A 17111-nucleotide genomic window follows, 5' to 3' on the forward strand; every position below is an offset into this window, starting at 1 on the left:
CGGCCCCACCGGCATCCCTGGCCCTGACGGCATCACTGGCCCCAGCAGCGTCACTGACCCCAGCAGCATCACTGGTCCAGCAGCATCACTGGTCCATCAGCATCACTGGCCCTGACAGCATCACTGGCCCCAGCAGCATCACTGACCCAGCAGCATCACTGGCCCCGGCAGCCACCATGAACAGCCAGAGCCCCCCAGGGTGCTGGAGGGGGAGAACAGAGAGTCGCCCCAAGGTAGAGACTGGTGGGACTGGTGGTGGCTGGTGGGGTGTGCAGGTATTCCAGGTGCTGGTGCTGTGTGTGCTGTGGAGAGCAAGGAGGAAAGGAGAGGTTGAAGTGGTTAATCACGGAACTACTTGGAACTCAAAAACAACTTTGGGGACTTTGTCAGTCCAAAACGTTTGCTAATGTGGGATGCTCTTGGTCATGGGATAAGAGCTGCTGCAGGTGCCTGTAGTGCTACATGAAGCTGATTCTGTGATTCTGTATCATAGTATCATCAAGGTTGGAGGAGACCTCTAAGATCATCAAGTCCAACCATTAACCTGTCACTGCTGGAAACCCTAAACCATATTCTGCTGCAGCAGGATCTTGACATGGTGCATGGAGTTGAGTCCCACAGAGCAGAAGGTTCTCACTTTCCTATTCCAGTGCCTGAACACCCTAAAATGGCAAACATTTCTCCTGACATCTAATCTGAATCTCCACTGTCTCAGTTTATGACCATTCCTCTCCTTGCAGCCATGGCAGGAGAGACCAAACGGATCTGATGGGAAGTTGCATTCCAGGTGTGATGAGGTTGTGTTGTTGCAGTTTGGAGGATAGTGGTGAAATGTCTCACAGTGGTAGTTAAATCTCACCACTTTATGGCAAGTGTAAAGAGTACTTATTCCAGGATATATAAACATTATGTTTTTCAAAAAGTGCTCCTTCACAAGTTGAGTGAAAGTAGTATTGGGAGTGAGCAAATACTATGTATTCCATGTGTAAATTCATGTCCTCAATGCGCAACAAAGTACTGAAGGTACCAATACCTTGCAAATTACTCTGATCTGTTCCCTTCCCTTTCTGGCAGAACTAGGGCAATGCATACAACTGTAGAACTTGAAAGTGCCTCTTTCAGAGAGAGCAGAATATTGGGCTGGGATTCACCTAATCTAATTCATATGTCAACAGTGATGATGACTGTAATAGACATCTAGACTCTTTATTGTCAGAGGTACTCCTAGTATTTTAGTATGAATGCCAAAAATATATTACAGGAATCACTTTGTAGAAACTGGTCTTTGTAGAGACCCAAAGTTAAGTCAGTTTATTCCCAAACAAATGGGATTTGATGTGTAATTTTAAATTTTGGAATTGCAGTTGATCTTCAGAATCTGTTTTAGGCCCCTACATGAATTTCTGGATTTCAGCACTAACTCTTTGCCCATTCCTTTATTTCCATTGAAAAAATTCACCTTTCATGGATCTGAAACAAACATGGTAACCTATTTTCTGTCGTATTTAAACATTCATAGCTATTCCAGTACAAATCTACTTAACTCCTTAGTTTTGAACAGATGTATTTCAAGTTAATTAACATTTAGCTTTTATGTCCTTTTCTTTCCTGTTAGATCCATTTTAGAAGGACATTCTGGCACATTCTACAACATAACAAAAAAGAGAAAATACTGACATTCAGAAGTTGCTTTAAAGTCTTACATTGATATCTATTTTAATTAGATATCTGCTTCATCTCCGTTTTGAAGAGTGTTTATCCATTTTACATTGTAGTCTTATTAATTACATGCAGGTTATTTTACAAACAGAAGCAGAAATAAGGCAAAGGAGGTCACCTTCAAGGCTTGACACCTTAATTAAGTCATTGGAAGAGGACAGAGACTACTATAAATGTGAGACTGAGAATTTGTTGAAGAAATTAAGAAACACACTTCCAAGTCCTAAGCAAACCTCTGTTGGTGGCAGCATGGCAAAAAAAATTTCATCCATCCAGGTAAGATTGGGAAATCACTTTGGAAGAGGAGGAGTGTGTTTGTTTTAGAATGTTAAACTACCAAATCTATAATTATCAGGCAGAAAAGGTAATTGATTATAAAGAGAAGGATGTGTAAGATGGGAATGGGCTGATAATGTGATTTTAGCTGCTGTTTTACACTGCCTGCACGTATGGCACTTGAAATAGATACTGGCAAGTGTTTGCATTTTATGTTATCATTAATGTGGTTGTCAGTACCATTTATGACAAAGATTTGCTGCTCAAAATAAATGCTTATTTTAGAAATGGTCTGTATATCTGGTCTCTTATAGTAAGAAATAAATATGTAGAATCATAGAATTTTAGGGGTTGGAATGGACTTTAGTCCCAACCCCTACTACCTCTGTGGGCAACCTGTGCCATCAGCACCCTCACAGGAAAAAAGTTTTCCTAATATAACCCAAATTTCCCTTCTTTCAATTTGTACCCATTGCTCCTTGTCTTGTCCCTGCAGCTCCTAACACAGATCCCTCTGCAGCTTCCCTGGAGCCCCTTCAGCTCCTGGAAGGTGCTCTGAGGTCTCCACACAACCTTCTCTTCTCCAGGCTGAACAGCCCCAACTCCCTCAGCCTGTCCTCACAGGGAGATGCTCCAGTGCTCTTAGCAACTTTGTGGCCTCCTCTGGACTTGCTCCAACAGTTCCATGTCCTTCTTACATTGAGAGCACCAGAACTGTGTGCAGTATTTCAGCCAGAGTCTCAAGAGAGCCAAGTAGAGGGGGAGAATCACCTCCTTTGACTTTGACTATTTAGAGGTTACCAAGTTGAAGACTGACTGAATCTTTCATAGAAGTTTCCAAACCAGATATAATAAGAAAGTGTTTTGAGTTTTGTTTCTCTATTTTAACCTTATATCATCTTATTCTTTAAGAGAGTGAGTTCTGATCCAGAAGTCTTGAAAATACTGAGAGAACACGAAGAACTTAAGTCAACTCTGAAAAAATATGAGCGTCTGGTTGCAGAAATTCAGGGTAACTCCAAAGTTCTGACTGCTGAGAGAGACAAAATTTTCAGTCTTTATGAACAGGTAATTGTATTAATATTTATATGCTTAGTTGAGATAACAAGGTGATGTGCAAGAAAAAAGTTTCTATTTTTGCTTTTGAAAAAGGAAAAAAAGCAAAGCATTTGTTTTAAAAAAAAAAAGAACAAAAAGTTAGGGAAATTGTGTGATTTGAATCTGTCAGTTCAATACAAGTTTGCAAGTGCTGTCCTGAGATGGGAATGCTTTCCTGAATCAAAGAATGTATGCACAAATCACTACTTCATCTTTGATGTTACAGTTTCTGGGTGCTCTGCATCACCAACCATAGGCCACAGGAATATATCACTTTAGCTCTTCCATCTTTCTCTTCTGCTGCTGTTTTTAACAACAGGCACAGGAGGAGATTTCCCAGCTTCGTCAGGAAGTTATAAAATGCCCCAGGAACCCTAAAAGCACTGCAGCAGCTCAGGCTGTCTTAAGGCGTGTGGAGATAGAAAGGGATAGAGCTCTGTCAGAGCTGCTAAGGATGACTACGGAACGCGATAGCCTCAGGGAGCAGCTACAGGTTTGATCCTCTCCCATCCCCCCCAGGTTATTTAAACCTGAAAACTACTTAGTACTGTAATTAAAGTTGCCAAAGATTTCTATTCTGATCCTGAGAGTTAATTGCTTTACAAGTCTGTGGTGAGTTGAGACTTGTCCTATGTGTGATTTTGTTGTTGCTGTTATTTGATAACAGATTTCCCAAGCAACTGCGTTTAATGAGAAGGCTCATTTGGAACAGAGAATTGAAGAGCTTGAAACTGCTATTCATAATGTAAGGCAAAATAATTATTTATGGAATGGCAAATATAATGCAGGTGATGTTCGTGGTTAATCCTGCAGGACCAACCCGACTGTTTTCTGTCAGAAAACGATAGGCTGAGTGGATGTTATTTACTAAGAGTGTTTCCCCTCTACTCTGCTCTGGCAGAGGGACATGGACCTGTTGGAGTGAGTCCAGAGGAGGACATGAAGATGATCAGAGGGCTGGACACCCTCTCCTGTGAAGTCAGGCTGAGAGAGTTGGGGTTGTTCAGCCTGGAGAAGAGAAAGCTCTGGGGAGACTGTGCAGCACATTCCAGTCCCTAAAGAGGACCAAGGGTTAGGGTTAGGGTTAGGGTTAGGGAAGGGACTTTTTACAAGGGCATGGAGTGATAGGGCAAGGGGGAATGGCTATAAACTGCAAGGGGGCAGGTTTAGATTAGATATAAGGAAGAAATTCTTGACTGTGAGGGCGGTGAGGCACTGGAACAGGTTGCCCAGAGAAGCTCTGTATTCCCGACAGTTTGACCTAGTGGTAGGTGGTTTGGAAATGGATGATCTTCAAGGTCCCTTCCAACTAAAACCATTCTCTGATTCTCTGATTTTTAGACTGTACCAAGTCTTTTGACGCTGTTAGCCACAGTATCATTGTATTCAGATTGGGATAGGCTTGTTCTACTTGGAGTAGAAGTGGCTTAAGAGGCATATAAATCCTACCTGCCAGTACTCCTCAAGGAGTCATAAACAGGTTTCCTACAGCAGTGCATGGTGGAGGGATGAGCAACAACAGACATCAGCTGAAATGAGAAGGGTTCAGACTGAATGCAAGGAAGTGCTTCTTTCTCATAAGGACATTTGAACAGTCTCCAGCCTCTGAAATGAGAAGGGTTCAGACTGCATGCAAGGAAGTGCTTCTTTCTCGTAAGGACATTTGAACAGTCTCCAGCCTTGATCCTTTCAATACTGGACTGGACAAAGCCTTGAGCAGCCTTTTACAAGACTGGACTGGACAAAGCCTTGAGCAGCCTGACCTCAGAGCTGGCCCAGCTTTGATCAGGAGTTTAGACTAGAGACCTGGAGTGCATTGAAAGACCTGATGCTTCAAAACCAAATGTAACTGGACTGTTCTGGCAAGTCTTACTTAATATGGTTTAAGTTCCTTGTGTGCAACCTGATGCTTCAAAACCAAATATAATTGGACTGTTCTGGCAAGTCTGCTTAATATGGTTTAAGTTCCTTGTGTGCCCAATTCTTTGCTAACATAAGGCACTAAAACACAAAATGAAAACATTAATGAAATGAATGTAACTCTTAAAATTATTTACAGTCTTGGTAGAAGTAGATTTTTAAATAGATTAACATTGATTTCTGTAGTGTATCTTTCATTTAGATCTTGTGGTTATAAATTCTGGTTCATTTTCTTTTTCCCCTTCAGCCTTCTGAAATCATACCAAGCTTATAAGTGTAATTCTGAGGGTTATAATATTAAACTGAGTGCATCTGAGATGAAGAATACACTGTAGGCTTAAATAGCTCTGAGTAGTAAATTAACTTTAATCACACACCTACATAAGAGGTGTAGTGAATATTGGGAGCTCTGTTTTAGGTACATCATCTTATTTCTTCAGTTCTTTTGGTCCCCTTTGAGGGAGATACATCAACATGAAATTTATGGCACTAGTTTTGGAAAAGTTACTGTATACCAGAGGCTAACTGACTTGCTCTTTAGAGGTATTGCCTTTGGTTATAGTAAGACAGAAATTAGTACTGGAAGAACTGGTAAATGAGGAGAGGGATGAGGTGAGAAGTTTGTACTTTTAAAGAGTTGTTTCAAAGAAATCAGGAAGGACAGTTCTTTGAATGTTGAGTGTAAGCATTTGAATAAAAAGATGCATCTATTTTTAACATGGAGATTTCAAATTAGCTTTGCTGGGGTCTGTGCAAGAGGTTTTGAACCTGTTCTTGATTCTAACTACAGACCTGAAGGCCTTGTGGCAGTAACTTGGTCACACAGGGCTTTATACAAGAGTTTTATGGTGATTTCTCCATCCAGTTACTGGCATAGCTATATAACCTCATAGAGGTCTAAAGTCATCGTTGGTCATGTTGTATCCTGAGCTGGGATTTTTGCCCTTATACCTTCATAATAATGTTTTCTCTTATGTTACTTTGCACTGAAAATTTTAATGCTGATCAATGCCAAATGTTTTTGCTCGTGGGCATAATTAGCAACTGAAAAATTACATAAATAAATGAAAATATTCCCAGAGATCTGAAAGAAAGGAAATTGTTTGTCCTTCAAAGGAAGTGAAAATCACTTTTCAGCTCTTTGCCAATTATCTTCAGTAGATTTGGAGTCAGGCCTTGAGAAAATGAAATACATTTCTTCTGCAGCAAAAGATTTGTGCTAAAAACAGAGTCAAAATTGAATTAATATCATTTTTTATGCAGCTCTTTTTTTCCCCCCAGCATTTAATGTTTATTTATATTTGTAGTTAGACAGTGAACGGTTAGAACAGATGTCCAAAGTGGCACTGATGGAGGACAACATTGATTCTCTGGAAACTGAGATGAAAAGATTGGCCAGAAAAGTACTGGACTCTGAAACTGAGCTGAGTCAACAGAAAGCTGAATATGTTTCTCTCAGGTAAGTATGAGGATTTAATTGCACTAATTGGACTATTAACATCAGCCTATATTCATTGATTTTCATAACTCATATAGGTGTCATAGCTCAAAGGCAAAGGAATTTACAATAGGTGCTTATGAATCATCATTTTTTGGAATGAAATTGTTTTCCTCATTGCTTATTTATATGTAAATGTTCCTGTCTTGTTGATATGATGATATGCTGGAAACCATTTTCAGTGAAGAAGTAAAATTCACTTTGACTTGGAGTTAGGAGCTCTCTGTGAGGAGCTGCAGGGATTGATGGGTTTTGGTAAATTGCTATGAATAATTTTGTTTTCATTGTTCTTATTGTTGTTTTTATAAAGGCAGGCAAACATGCATAAACTAATGAGTGCCACGTGCCCTTAGTTTTAAACACCCATTTCTTAGTCTTGGAGTCTTTTCATGAGAAGAAATTAAATGGAAACTTTGCATAGGGTTTATGGCCCTGCTGGAGTTCCTAACCATGTTCAGACACATGTGGTAGGACCAGACTCAGGGAATTAAGCATAGGTCAGTGAGTGCAAGCTAAAAAATGATAATTTACTAACTGGAAGGAAAGATAATCACGGGTGAAGTTTGTTCAGAGAGACATAATGGATGAGATCAGGCTGAACTGGGCTCCAGAGTGCACAGGCTGCCAGAGAAGATACTGCAGCTCTTTCCTCTTGTATTGCCTGAAATAGAATTCAGTTAGGCAAACACTCTCCTAACCCTCTGTCCTTGCAGGTGACTGGTGTAGTGACACACAGGTGGTGTAGTTTTTTGTTGGATGTTGCCTGGTGGGAGTGCTGGGGATGTGATACTGTGCTGGTACACAATACTCTTCTCAGGAGACAGAGATTGCTAAAATAGCATGAACTCCTTTGCCAATCCAGTCCTGAGCTACTGCTGCTTTGTACTAAATTGTCAGACTTATGAATACTGTAAAAATTGAGTTGTTGAAGATTAGTTGCTGCTACTGAAATATCTTTTTCTTTCCGCCCCCAAACTAGGCTGATAATTCTCTTTGCTTTCTTGAACAGAATCATTAATATTACTATGTGATTTGAACAGGTAACTTGGGTGTAACTTGCAACATTCCAGTGTGTGTTCCAAGGGATGATTTTTGGTTTAATTATTTTAGTGAAGTGTTTACAACCTGTTTTTACCTGTTGTAAAGAATTCTTCTTACTTTTCTGTGACCCTCTGCAGCAAAGTGACAGGCGAATGGTTGGACTCAATGATCTTAGACATCTTCTCCAACCTTGATGATTCTAGGAGTATTCAGAATTTAATGTACAAAAATTAATATTAACATGAATAAAATATCCCAGATAGGCTAAAAGTACAGAAGAATCTCACTTTCTGCTACCTTTTGCAAGCTTAGTGGCATTTCAAAAAGGAAAAAATTGAATATATCTATGTCTGAGTTCTCCTGTCTGGTGCTTCTGCTTTTCCAGTTTATTGCATGAGAAGACAGAACAGAGTCTTTCAGAAACTCAGCAAAGCCTTGTTAGGAAAAAACATGAAGTGCAACTTAGCCAAGAGAAAATTATGCTTTTGGATGAAAAAATTGGTGAGTGAAAGATACAATTTCATAATACAATTCAATAGGGTAATTTTTATAATCTGCATTTTTCTGTACTTTTTTTCTTAGAGGTTGAAAGAAGTGGGGAATGCAAATAAATACACCTGCCTCAGTTTTAACCTTTCAAGTGCAAAACATATGTTTTCTTTCATTGTGGGAAGGATATTGCATTTTAAAATTCTATAATGGAGCTCTTGCAAGTAAATTTCAGCTGGACAATGTGTGTTGGTGCCAAATTGCAGTGTCTGAGCATATCAGTTATATTTATGACCCACCAAGGCAGTGGTAGCATCTCTCAGCACCATAAGGTGATGATGATGATGGAAATCAGGAAAACACCATTTGACTTTCCCTGGGTGATGCCATGCTCACTGCTACTGTTGATTTTCTTGTCCTTAATGTGCCTGGAAATCATTTCCAGCATTACCTGCTCTGTCAGAGCAAACTGGGTTTGAACACTTGGCAGGTTCTTTTGGCATCCAAAAACATGAGGTAGAAATCTGAGAGCCTTTCATCCTGTGTTTTGAAGTATGGAAGAAATTCTGTGGAAAAAGTAGAACGTGAATATATGCTATGATGCCCCTGAGAGACTGTTTTATCTCCTGGAAGTGGTTAAAAAGTGTCATTGAGCTATATAAAGAGTAATTTGCAGCCTGCATGGTTTTTGGTGATATGTAAAGCTCACTAAGAGAAGGGTTTCTGTGATTCTTCTCTGCAAATGCAATGTATGTAGATCAAACACAGATTGATTCTGTGGCCATTGAAAGGTAAATGTAGTGTGTAACACAGTGCTAGGGAGAGACATTTTTTAGAATCTGGTTTTGTAGTGAGTAGATTGCTTTTTTCATTATTATATTGCCCTTCTTAAGCAGTGTTGGATTTTATAATGACATTACTCTTCCTTAATTTTACGTAAAGTTCATTCAAATAAAAAAAAAACTTATAAAAAATGCCTAATATCAGGATAGCAGTCTCTTCCCTCATCAGTCAGTCCATGCTGTAATCTATATATTGCCTCTGTGTACACTAATTCTATTCAAGCCTTTATTGCTATAATACCCAAGAAAGTTTTTTTAATGATCTAAATATTTGCTCTTTAAAAATCGATTTATTTTGAGCCAAATAATTTAAGGCCTTCATCTAAAAAGGAAAGCACTCCCATAGATATCAGTGAGATTATTTATGTATTTTGCAAAGGTTTATGCTTCAGTGTTCTCCTGAAGGGAAAATTTTGCCTTGTTCTTTTCTGCTTCAGAAGTGTATCCAAAGAATTTATTCAAATTAATAAAAGTGGGACCTTTCTGATTGAGTCCAGGTAACTTTTCAAGACAAAGCCTTGTACAACAAGAGGAGATCTGTGCTTTGAAAAAAACAGTTGCACAGCTTGGTAAGGAGAAGGCATCTCTGCAAGACTGTGTGGAAGAAGGACAAGACAAGATTGCTGCTTTTGAGGAAAGCCTGGCAATTAAAGTATGTTCTAGTCTGTAAATATTCACAACAGGTAAACAGGGAAAAGGATCTGTTTGGTCTCACACCTATATTATATTGGTATCTACATCACTTCTCGGTGCTGACCCAGTTCTGCTCTACTTTCAAGGCAACAGGAAAACTCATGTTGATTTAAAGAGCAGCAGGTCTGAGCAGTTTTGATTTTAGATATTTTGTGTGGTATATACTTACTACAGAACCACAGAACCACAGAATCAGTGAGGTTGGAAGGGACTACATTGGGTCATTGGTCCAACCTCCCTACTCCAGCAGGGCCACCCTAGAGCACATGGCTCAGGATTGTGTCCAGATGGTTCTGGAATATCTCCAGTGAGGGAGAATCCACAACCTCTCTGGGCAATCTGTTCAGTGCTCAGTGACTGCACAGGAAAGTTCTTCCTCGTGTTCAGGTGGAACTTCCTGGGCATCAGTTTTTGCTGTTACCTCTTGTTTATTGGTTTCCACAAGTGAGCAGAGTCTGATCCATCCTCTTGGCACTTCCCATTGATGGACTTGAATATATTAATGAGGTTCCTCTTGGTTGTCTCTTCTTGAGGCTGAACAGGCCCAATCAGCCTTTCCTCATCACTGAGGAGCTCCAGTCACTTAATCATCAAGATTCAAGATATCAAGAGAGGAGACTTTAAGTACTCTCCTGAAGTGGAGAAAGGCAGCCAATAAAGTATTTTGTTTGTCATAAAGGTTAGCCAGAATCCTTCCTCAGGGTCCACTTAATCATCAAGATTCAAGATATCAAGAGAGGAGACTTTAAGTACTCTCCTGAAGTGGAGAAAGGCAGCCAATAAAGTATTTTGTTTGTCATAAAGGTTAGCCAGAATCCTTCCTCAGGGTCCCCGTTTGTCATAGAGTTAGCCAGAATCCTTCCTCAGGGTCCCTTGATGTTAAAGATGCAGGGTACTAAATAATATTGCCTGTGCTGTCATTGAAGGAACACCTGAAATACATTTATTCACCTTAAGGAGTATTGCACAGTGTGATTTCAGTCTATATAATGAAGTTGCCTAGTTATTAGTTCTGAAACATTATTTTTCACTTCAGTTTAAGTGACCTGGATATTGATTTAGAACAAACTAAGTAAGGTATTTTTTAACTGTTGTGATTTAACTCGAGAATTTGCATTGATTTTTAACAAAACTTTAAAGAGAAGGTATTGCAGGACAGGCTAAAATCATCTTTTCATAAGCACTGACTTTGTAAATTGTAAAAAGGTGTCAGTTTTAGAGAAGGGATTTCTGTCTCTCACCTCTCTTGTGTCTCCAGTAGGAGATATTTTCTAAGTCTATCTATGCTTCTTTTAGTATCTCTATCCAAAGACAAGGGAATAATGTAATATATTCTGTGATGGAATTCTTGTTTTATCCATTACAAACTTCTAGACAAGTAGATTATTCATTGTCAAAAAGTTGTCTTAACTTACCTAATAGGCAAAAGACATAATTTTGTTTTGAGACTGTGAGCCAAATGCTACATTTAGAAACATAAAGGATTAAAGAAATTAATTAAAATCATTATGTTTTGCAGAAGATAACATTTGTTCCTTTATTTGCCAAATTAAAAAAAGAATTTTTAGCTCTAAACAATATATGGTGCAACTCATAAAATCACAATCCATCTTTCATGAAATAGTTAAATTAATCAGCTAGCTGAATAAAAGGAAATATAAATGATAATTTTTTCCATTTATACTGATGAGTGGTTAGAAGTTTATTTTAATTTTGTATTTCTTTTCAAGGAGAAAATAATTTCAGATTTCAAGATTCTGATTTCTGAGTTGGAGCATTCCACAAAGTAAGGATGAAATGTCAAGATCATTATCAAATTGTGGTTAATTGATAGCATTAAATGAAAAATCGAATCGTAGGATGTGCTGATAGATAAATATTTTTTTACTCTATTAAATATTAAAGTGCTGCAGCTTTGATTCATGACTTGAAAACTTAACCATTGGTAAAGCTGTCATTTTTATTCAATTGGGCAGTGTTGTCATACCTGAAGAATATTTTATTTGCTGCCTAGAAAATCTGCTGAAACACTCTCCGTCTGTGAGAAAGAAATCACCAGTTTGCATCAACAGCTAGAAGAAACCAACAAAGAGCTCACACAGACTAACAGGGACAGAGAATCACTAGCTCAGGAGAATGACAGGTTACAAGAGCATCTTTCTAATGTTAAACAAGACATTCAGGTATGTTCATACAGAGAACCCTGGATTATGGTGTCTTTTCCAAGTAGTGCAGAGAATTGGTGGGTCCTCATCGGAAGTAAATCTGCAAACTAGTTTTTAAGTTGATGTTTCAAGCTCTGATTTTGCCCTTATTGCTCAGCTCAGTTGTGTAATGGTTTGGATGGGTGTCTTAAGGAACAGCTAATTAATGAGGGTTTTTTCCTGATCTTAAAGTGGAATCGTAGAATCATCAAGGTTGGAGGAGACCTCTAAGATCATCCAGTCCAACCATTAACCTGTCACTGCTGGAACCCCTAAACCCTAAACCAGATCCTCCAGTGTCAGATCCAGACACCTCTGGAACACTTCCAGGGATGGTGACTCCACCACCTCCCTGGGCAATCTATTCCAGTGCCAAATAAGAACAATGTGGCAGCTCAAACTGCTGCTTATATGGATAAGTAGTACATATTCCAAAATAAAAACAATGTGGCAGCTCAAACTGCTGCTTATATGGATAAGTAGTACAAAGGAAGTGCTGAGTGTTTCTTAGAATCATAGAATCATAGAAAAATAAAAACAATGTGGCAGCTCAAACTGCTGCTTATATGGATAAGTAGTACAAAGGAAGTGCTGAGTGTTTCTTAGAATCATAGAATCATAGAATCAACCAGGTTGGAAGAGACCTCAAAGATCATCCAGTCCAAGCCTACCGTGGTCACTAGACCATGGCACTAAGTGCCACATCAGTCTCAGCTTGAAAACCTGCAGGGATGGGGAATCCACCACCTCCCTGGGCAGCACATTCCAATCCCATTCCAATCCCATTCCAATCCCATTCCAATCCCATTCCAATCCCATTCCAATCCCATTCCAATCCCATTCCAATCCCATTCCAATCCCATTCCAATCCCATTCCAATCCCATTCCAATCCCATTCCAATCCCATTCCAATCCCATTCCAATCCCATTCCAATCCCATTCCAATCCCATTCCAATCCCATTCCAATCCCATTCCAATCCCATTCCAATCCCATTCCAATCCCATTCCAATCCCATTCCAATCCCATTCCAATCCCATTCCAATCCCATTCCAATCCCATTCCAATCCCATTCCAATCCCATTCCAATCCCATTCCAATCCCATTCCAATCCCATTCCAATCCCATTCCAATCCCATTCCAATCCCATTCCAATCCCATTCCAATCCCATTCCAATCCCATTCCAATCCCATTCCAATCCCATTCCAATCCCATTCCAATCCCATTCCAATCCCATTCCAATCCCATTCCAATCCCATTCCAATCCCATTCCAATCCCATTCCAATCCCATTCCAATCCCATTCCAATCCCATTCCAATCCCATTCCAATCCCATTCCAATCCCATTCCAATCCCATTCCAATCCCATTCCAATCCCATTCCAATCCCATTCCAATCCCATTCCAATCCCATTCCAATCCCATTCCAATCCCATTCCAATCCCATTCCAATCCCATTCCAATCCCATTCCAATCCCATTCCAATCCCATTCCAATCCCATTCCAATCCCATTCCAATCCCATTCCAATCCCATTCCAATCCCATTCCAATCAGTATCCTTTGACTGGCCTAGCGTACCTAAAGGTTTAGGACTTCTACTTGCCAATAATTGAACACAGTACACATTGTAATGAGAATCTAAACTTTATGAATAGTATTGTATTTATGTTTCTTTTTAAGTGCCATTTGGATAAAAGACACTTGAAATAGTTATAATATAACCTTACATCACCTACTGTCTTAATCTCTGTGCAGTTCCTAGTTCTCTTTCTCAAGCAATAGTTACGAGAAATTCGGTGTGTGTTCTCCTAATGCTTATGGATTTCTTTCTCCTGATTGGGAGATAACAATTAATTAGGATATAAGCAATTAATTAATAACGAAACCACTTAATTCAAATATGTATCTCTTCTGCTTTTACACCTGTGGGCTTTTAAGAGACTGAAAGATGTAAAAAGAGGGAGCTAGCTCTGAGCTCTGCTTCCTAAATGGGACAGGCTGTTTTGTGACAACCATCCAACTGCTAAATAAACCACCTCTATTTTTCTCCTTAACTGCTGCATCCCTTTGATGACATTTTTCAGAAGACTTAGCATTATTCGTAAATCAAAGAAGACAATAATTTTTGACAAAGGAAATTTTTATAGAAATATCCAGAAGGTAGATTTTATATTGATTTTAAAAAACAATTTATAAAACCATTGGCATTAGATACACACTAATTCTATTGTTTTGTAAAGCTACAAGCAGTATGCTTTAACCTTCCCAAAAACATCTCTCTTCATAGGTGCTACATAAAAAACTAGCAAAGTACCAGAATGAGGCTGATGTTCTGAAGCTGAAAGCACAGGATTCAAACACACATATTGTCAGGCTGAAGGATGTTCTGAAGTCTCAAGTGAGTATATGAATTCCAACTGTTAAGGAAAGCTGTTGTTTTAGTTACAAATGAAATTGGAACAATATCTCCAAGGAAGAATTTGCTCCATAACCAAACTTGGTTACATTCTACTCATTTGTTTTGTTAGTTTGAACACATTTTCACTGCTTTTCTTGAAGTAAGCAATTAATGCAGAGTATTTCATTGTGGTTACACACACACACACACACAGAGTCACACGTATGTGTTCATTAAATTAGAATTTCAGACAGTGAATAGTACAGAGACTTGGAAGACTTTTGTCTTTATTACTATGTGTGTTTAAATTTAACAAAATTTCACCGTACTATATTGCTATACCTTGTATTTCTAATGTTAAACTGCCCATGGTTAACAGATGCCTTTTGCTCATTGAAATGTAGTTAGTCATCTTGAACAAAACACTGGCTTTTGAGAAGTCTCTCAATGTTTTGGCTAAATGACAACATTTTGTTCATCAGAAAGGGACTTGACAGTGCTGGTGGCAGTGACTCAACATGAGCCAACAGTGTGCACAGGTGGCCAAGGAGGCCAAGGGCATCTTGGCCTGGATCAAGAACAGTGTGACCAGCAGGACTAGGGCAGTGCTCATCCCCCTGGACTGGGCACTGGGAGGTCACAGCTCAGTGCTGTGCTCAGTTTTGGGCCCCTCACTGCAAAAAGGACATTGAGGCACTGGAGTGAGTCCAGCCAAGGGCAACGAGGGCAGAAAAGGTCTGGAAAACATGTGGGATGAGGAAGGGCTGAGCGAATTGGGTTTGTTTGGCCTGGAGAAGAGGCTCAGGGGTGACCTCCTGGCTCTCTGCAACTCCCTGCCTGGGTTGGAGAGAGGTGGGGGATGTGTGTCCTGCCAGGGCTGCAGGGAGAGGACTAGAGGGAATGGCCTTGAGCTGAGACAGGGCAGAGTCAGATTAGATGTTAGGAGAAATGTTTTCCCTGTTAGGATGTTCAGGCACTGGAATAGATTGCCCAGGGAGGTGGTGCAGTCACCATCCCTGGAAGTGTTTCAGAGGTGTCTGGATCTGGCACTGGAGGATCTGGTTTAGGGTTTGTGGGTTCCAGCAGAGTAGCAGGTTAATGGTTCTCCTCCAACTTGATGATTCCATGGTTTTCAGTGGAAAGAGCATATCAAATATCATGCCTGTAGATCTATACATATCCCTATTTTTTGGAACTTACTGTAAATTATTAAGTAAACAAACTTTATGTGTTAGGAGAGAGAGAACCGTGAACTTTTGGAGAAGTACCACAGAGCCCGTGAACAAGGAGAAATTTGGGAAGCAAAATGCCATCAAGCAGATGCAGAATTTTCCTCTGCTAGACTGGCACTGGCCAGGGCAGAGTCTGAGAACCACAGGCTGAAGGAGAAAATAGAGTCCCTTGGAACACAGATGGAGCAAGTGAGTTGAAATCATTCTTTCCATAGTTCATCCTTGAAACGGTCTAGTTGTGTTTTAAAATGATGTTTTAATGCCAATTCTCATATTTTAGAGACATTTGCTACAATGAAGTGCATGGATTTTGAGTTTATAGAATAACATTATTAGAATTCCTCTAGCCACACTTGAAGAGTGATTGGGCACTGGAACAGCTCCCCAGGAAAGGTGTCACAGCCCCAATCTTGACAGAACTCCAGAGGTGTTTGGCCAATGCTCTAAAATGATGTTTTAATGCCAATTCTCATATTTTAGAGACATTTGCTACAATGAAGTGCATGGATTTTGAGTTTATAGAATAACATTATTAGAATTCCTCTAGCCACACTTGAAGAGTGATTGGGCACTGGAACAGCTCCCCAGGAAAGGTGTCACAGCCCCAATCTTGACAGAACTCCAGAGGTGTTTGGCCAATGCTCTCAGGCACACGGTGTGATGTGATGGATGTCTGTGCAGGGCAGGAGTTGGACTAGATAATCCTCAAGGATCCCTTCCAATTCTGATGATTCTGTGATTCTGTGAGAAAAAAAGTCTTAACAAATAATAGCATATTTGAAGGAAAGAAAAATATAAAATACTCTGATGTTTGGAGTGACTGAAGGCATAAAGACACACAGGACTCTACAACATATTTGAATCATATCCAATGCTTTGTCACCTGTTATATTCCTGTCCTTGCTCCTCTTGCTTCCAGCTTTTCAACCTTCCTTCCACTGCTTTAGGTGCCTCAAAGAGCCTTTTGCCACTTAAAAATCTGGAGATGGCTTTGGAAATATGTTGCAAACATATACACATGGTTTGGAGTTTTTCCAGCTTTTGCTGCAGGTCATCTCTGGTTTCCTGAAGACCACATAAACTACTGAGGGCTACTCAAGAACATTAGATATTCAAGAGGAACCAAACTGTTGCTGGTCAGAAAGCAGATGAGAACATACTAATGAAACAGCAACAGCACAGGAAGATTATGTGGCAGATTTTGACTCTATTTTTATATAATAAAGCTGGTACATGATCCTAGTTTGTCCAGTGAGCCTCAAACTGGTAGAGACTTCATCATTTTAATTCCTTCCCACATGCCTGCTATTTAGTATAGGAGCAAACAGCCTCTTCATGAAAGCTGTCAACAAATTGAGTCAGTATTCCAAATGTCATGTTAAGGTTCATGCAGTTACATGTAAGGCACAGATCTAAAACACAGAACCTTTTAATCAAAAATCTTAATGTGCTCAGCAGTGCTCTGTATTCCTTGAGATTTTTTTTAGGTGAGACAGAACTGGAGTTAATGTGATGTGGTCCCCATACAATCATCTCTCTGGATGTAATTTCTAGTAAATCCTTCAAGGAAATCACAGTGCTTTACCCCTCACTTTGCTCTGTTAACCTCCCTGGCTCATTCTGCCACCCACTGAAAATTAAGTAGTTAAAAGTGACTGACTAGAAATGCAAATATCACTGGGCAAAGCACAGGCATTTTTA

At 39.6% G+C, this 17111-nt stretch overlaps 1 protein-coding gene across 1 annotated transcript; it reads left to right on the forward strand.

Annotated features, from left to right (window-relative positions):
• The first annotated feature begins 1968 nt into the window (after positions 1 to 1968).
• Positions 1969 to 15608, forward strand: TSGA10 (testis specific, 10). The gene is made up of 11 exons (XM_009076129.1): positions 1969 to 1995; positions 2908 to 3063; positions 3413 to 3586; positions 3761 to 3838; positions 6321 to 6472; positions 7938 to 8053; positions 9381 to 9535; positions 11307 to 11362; positions 11591 to 11759; positions 14068 to 14178; positions 15414 to 15608. Exons 1-11 carry the CDS (start codon positions 1969 to 1971, stop codon positions 15606 to 15608), a joined length of 1389 nt encoding a protein of 462 aa, XP_009074377.1.
• The last annotated feature ends 1503 nt before the right edge of the window (positions 15609 to 17111 follow it).

This window comes from Acanthisitta chloris, unplaced genomic scaffold, assembly GCF_000695815.1.
Source record: "Acanthisitta chloris isolate BGI_N310 unplaced genomic scaffold, ASM69581v1 scaffold7416, whole genome shotgun sequence".
NCBI lineage: Eukaryota > Metazoa > Chordata > Aves > Passeriformes > Acanthisittidae > Acanthisitta > Acanthisitta chloris.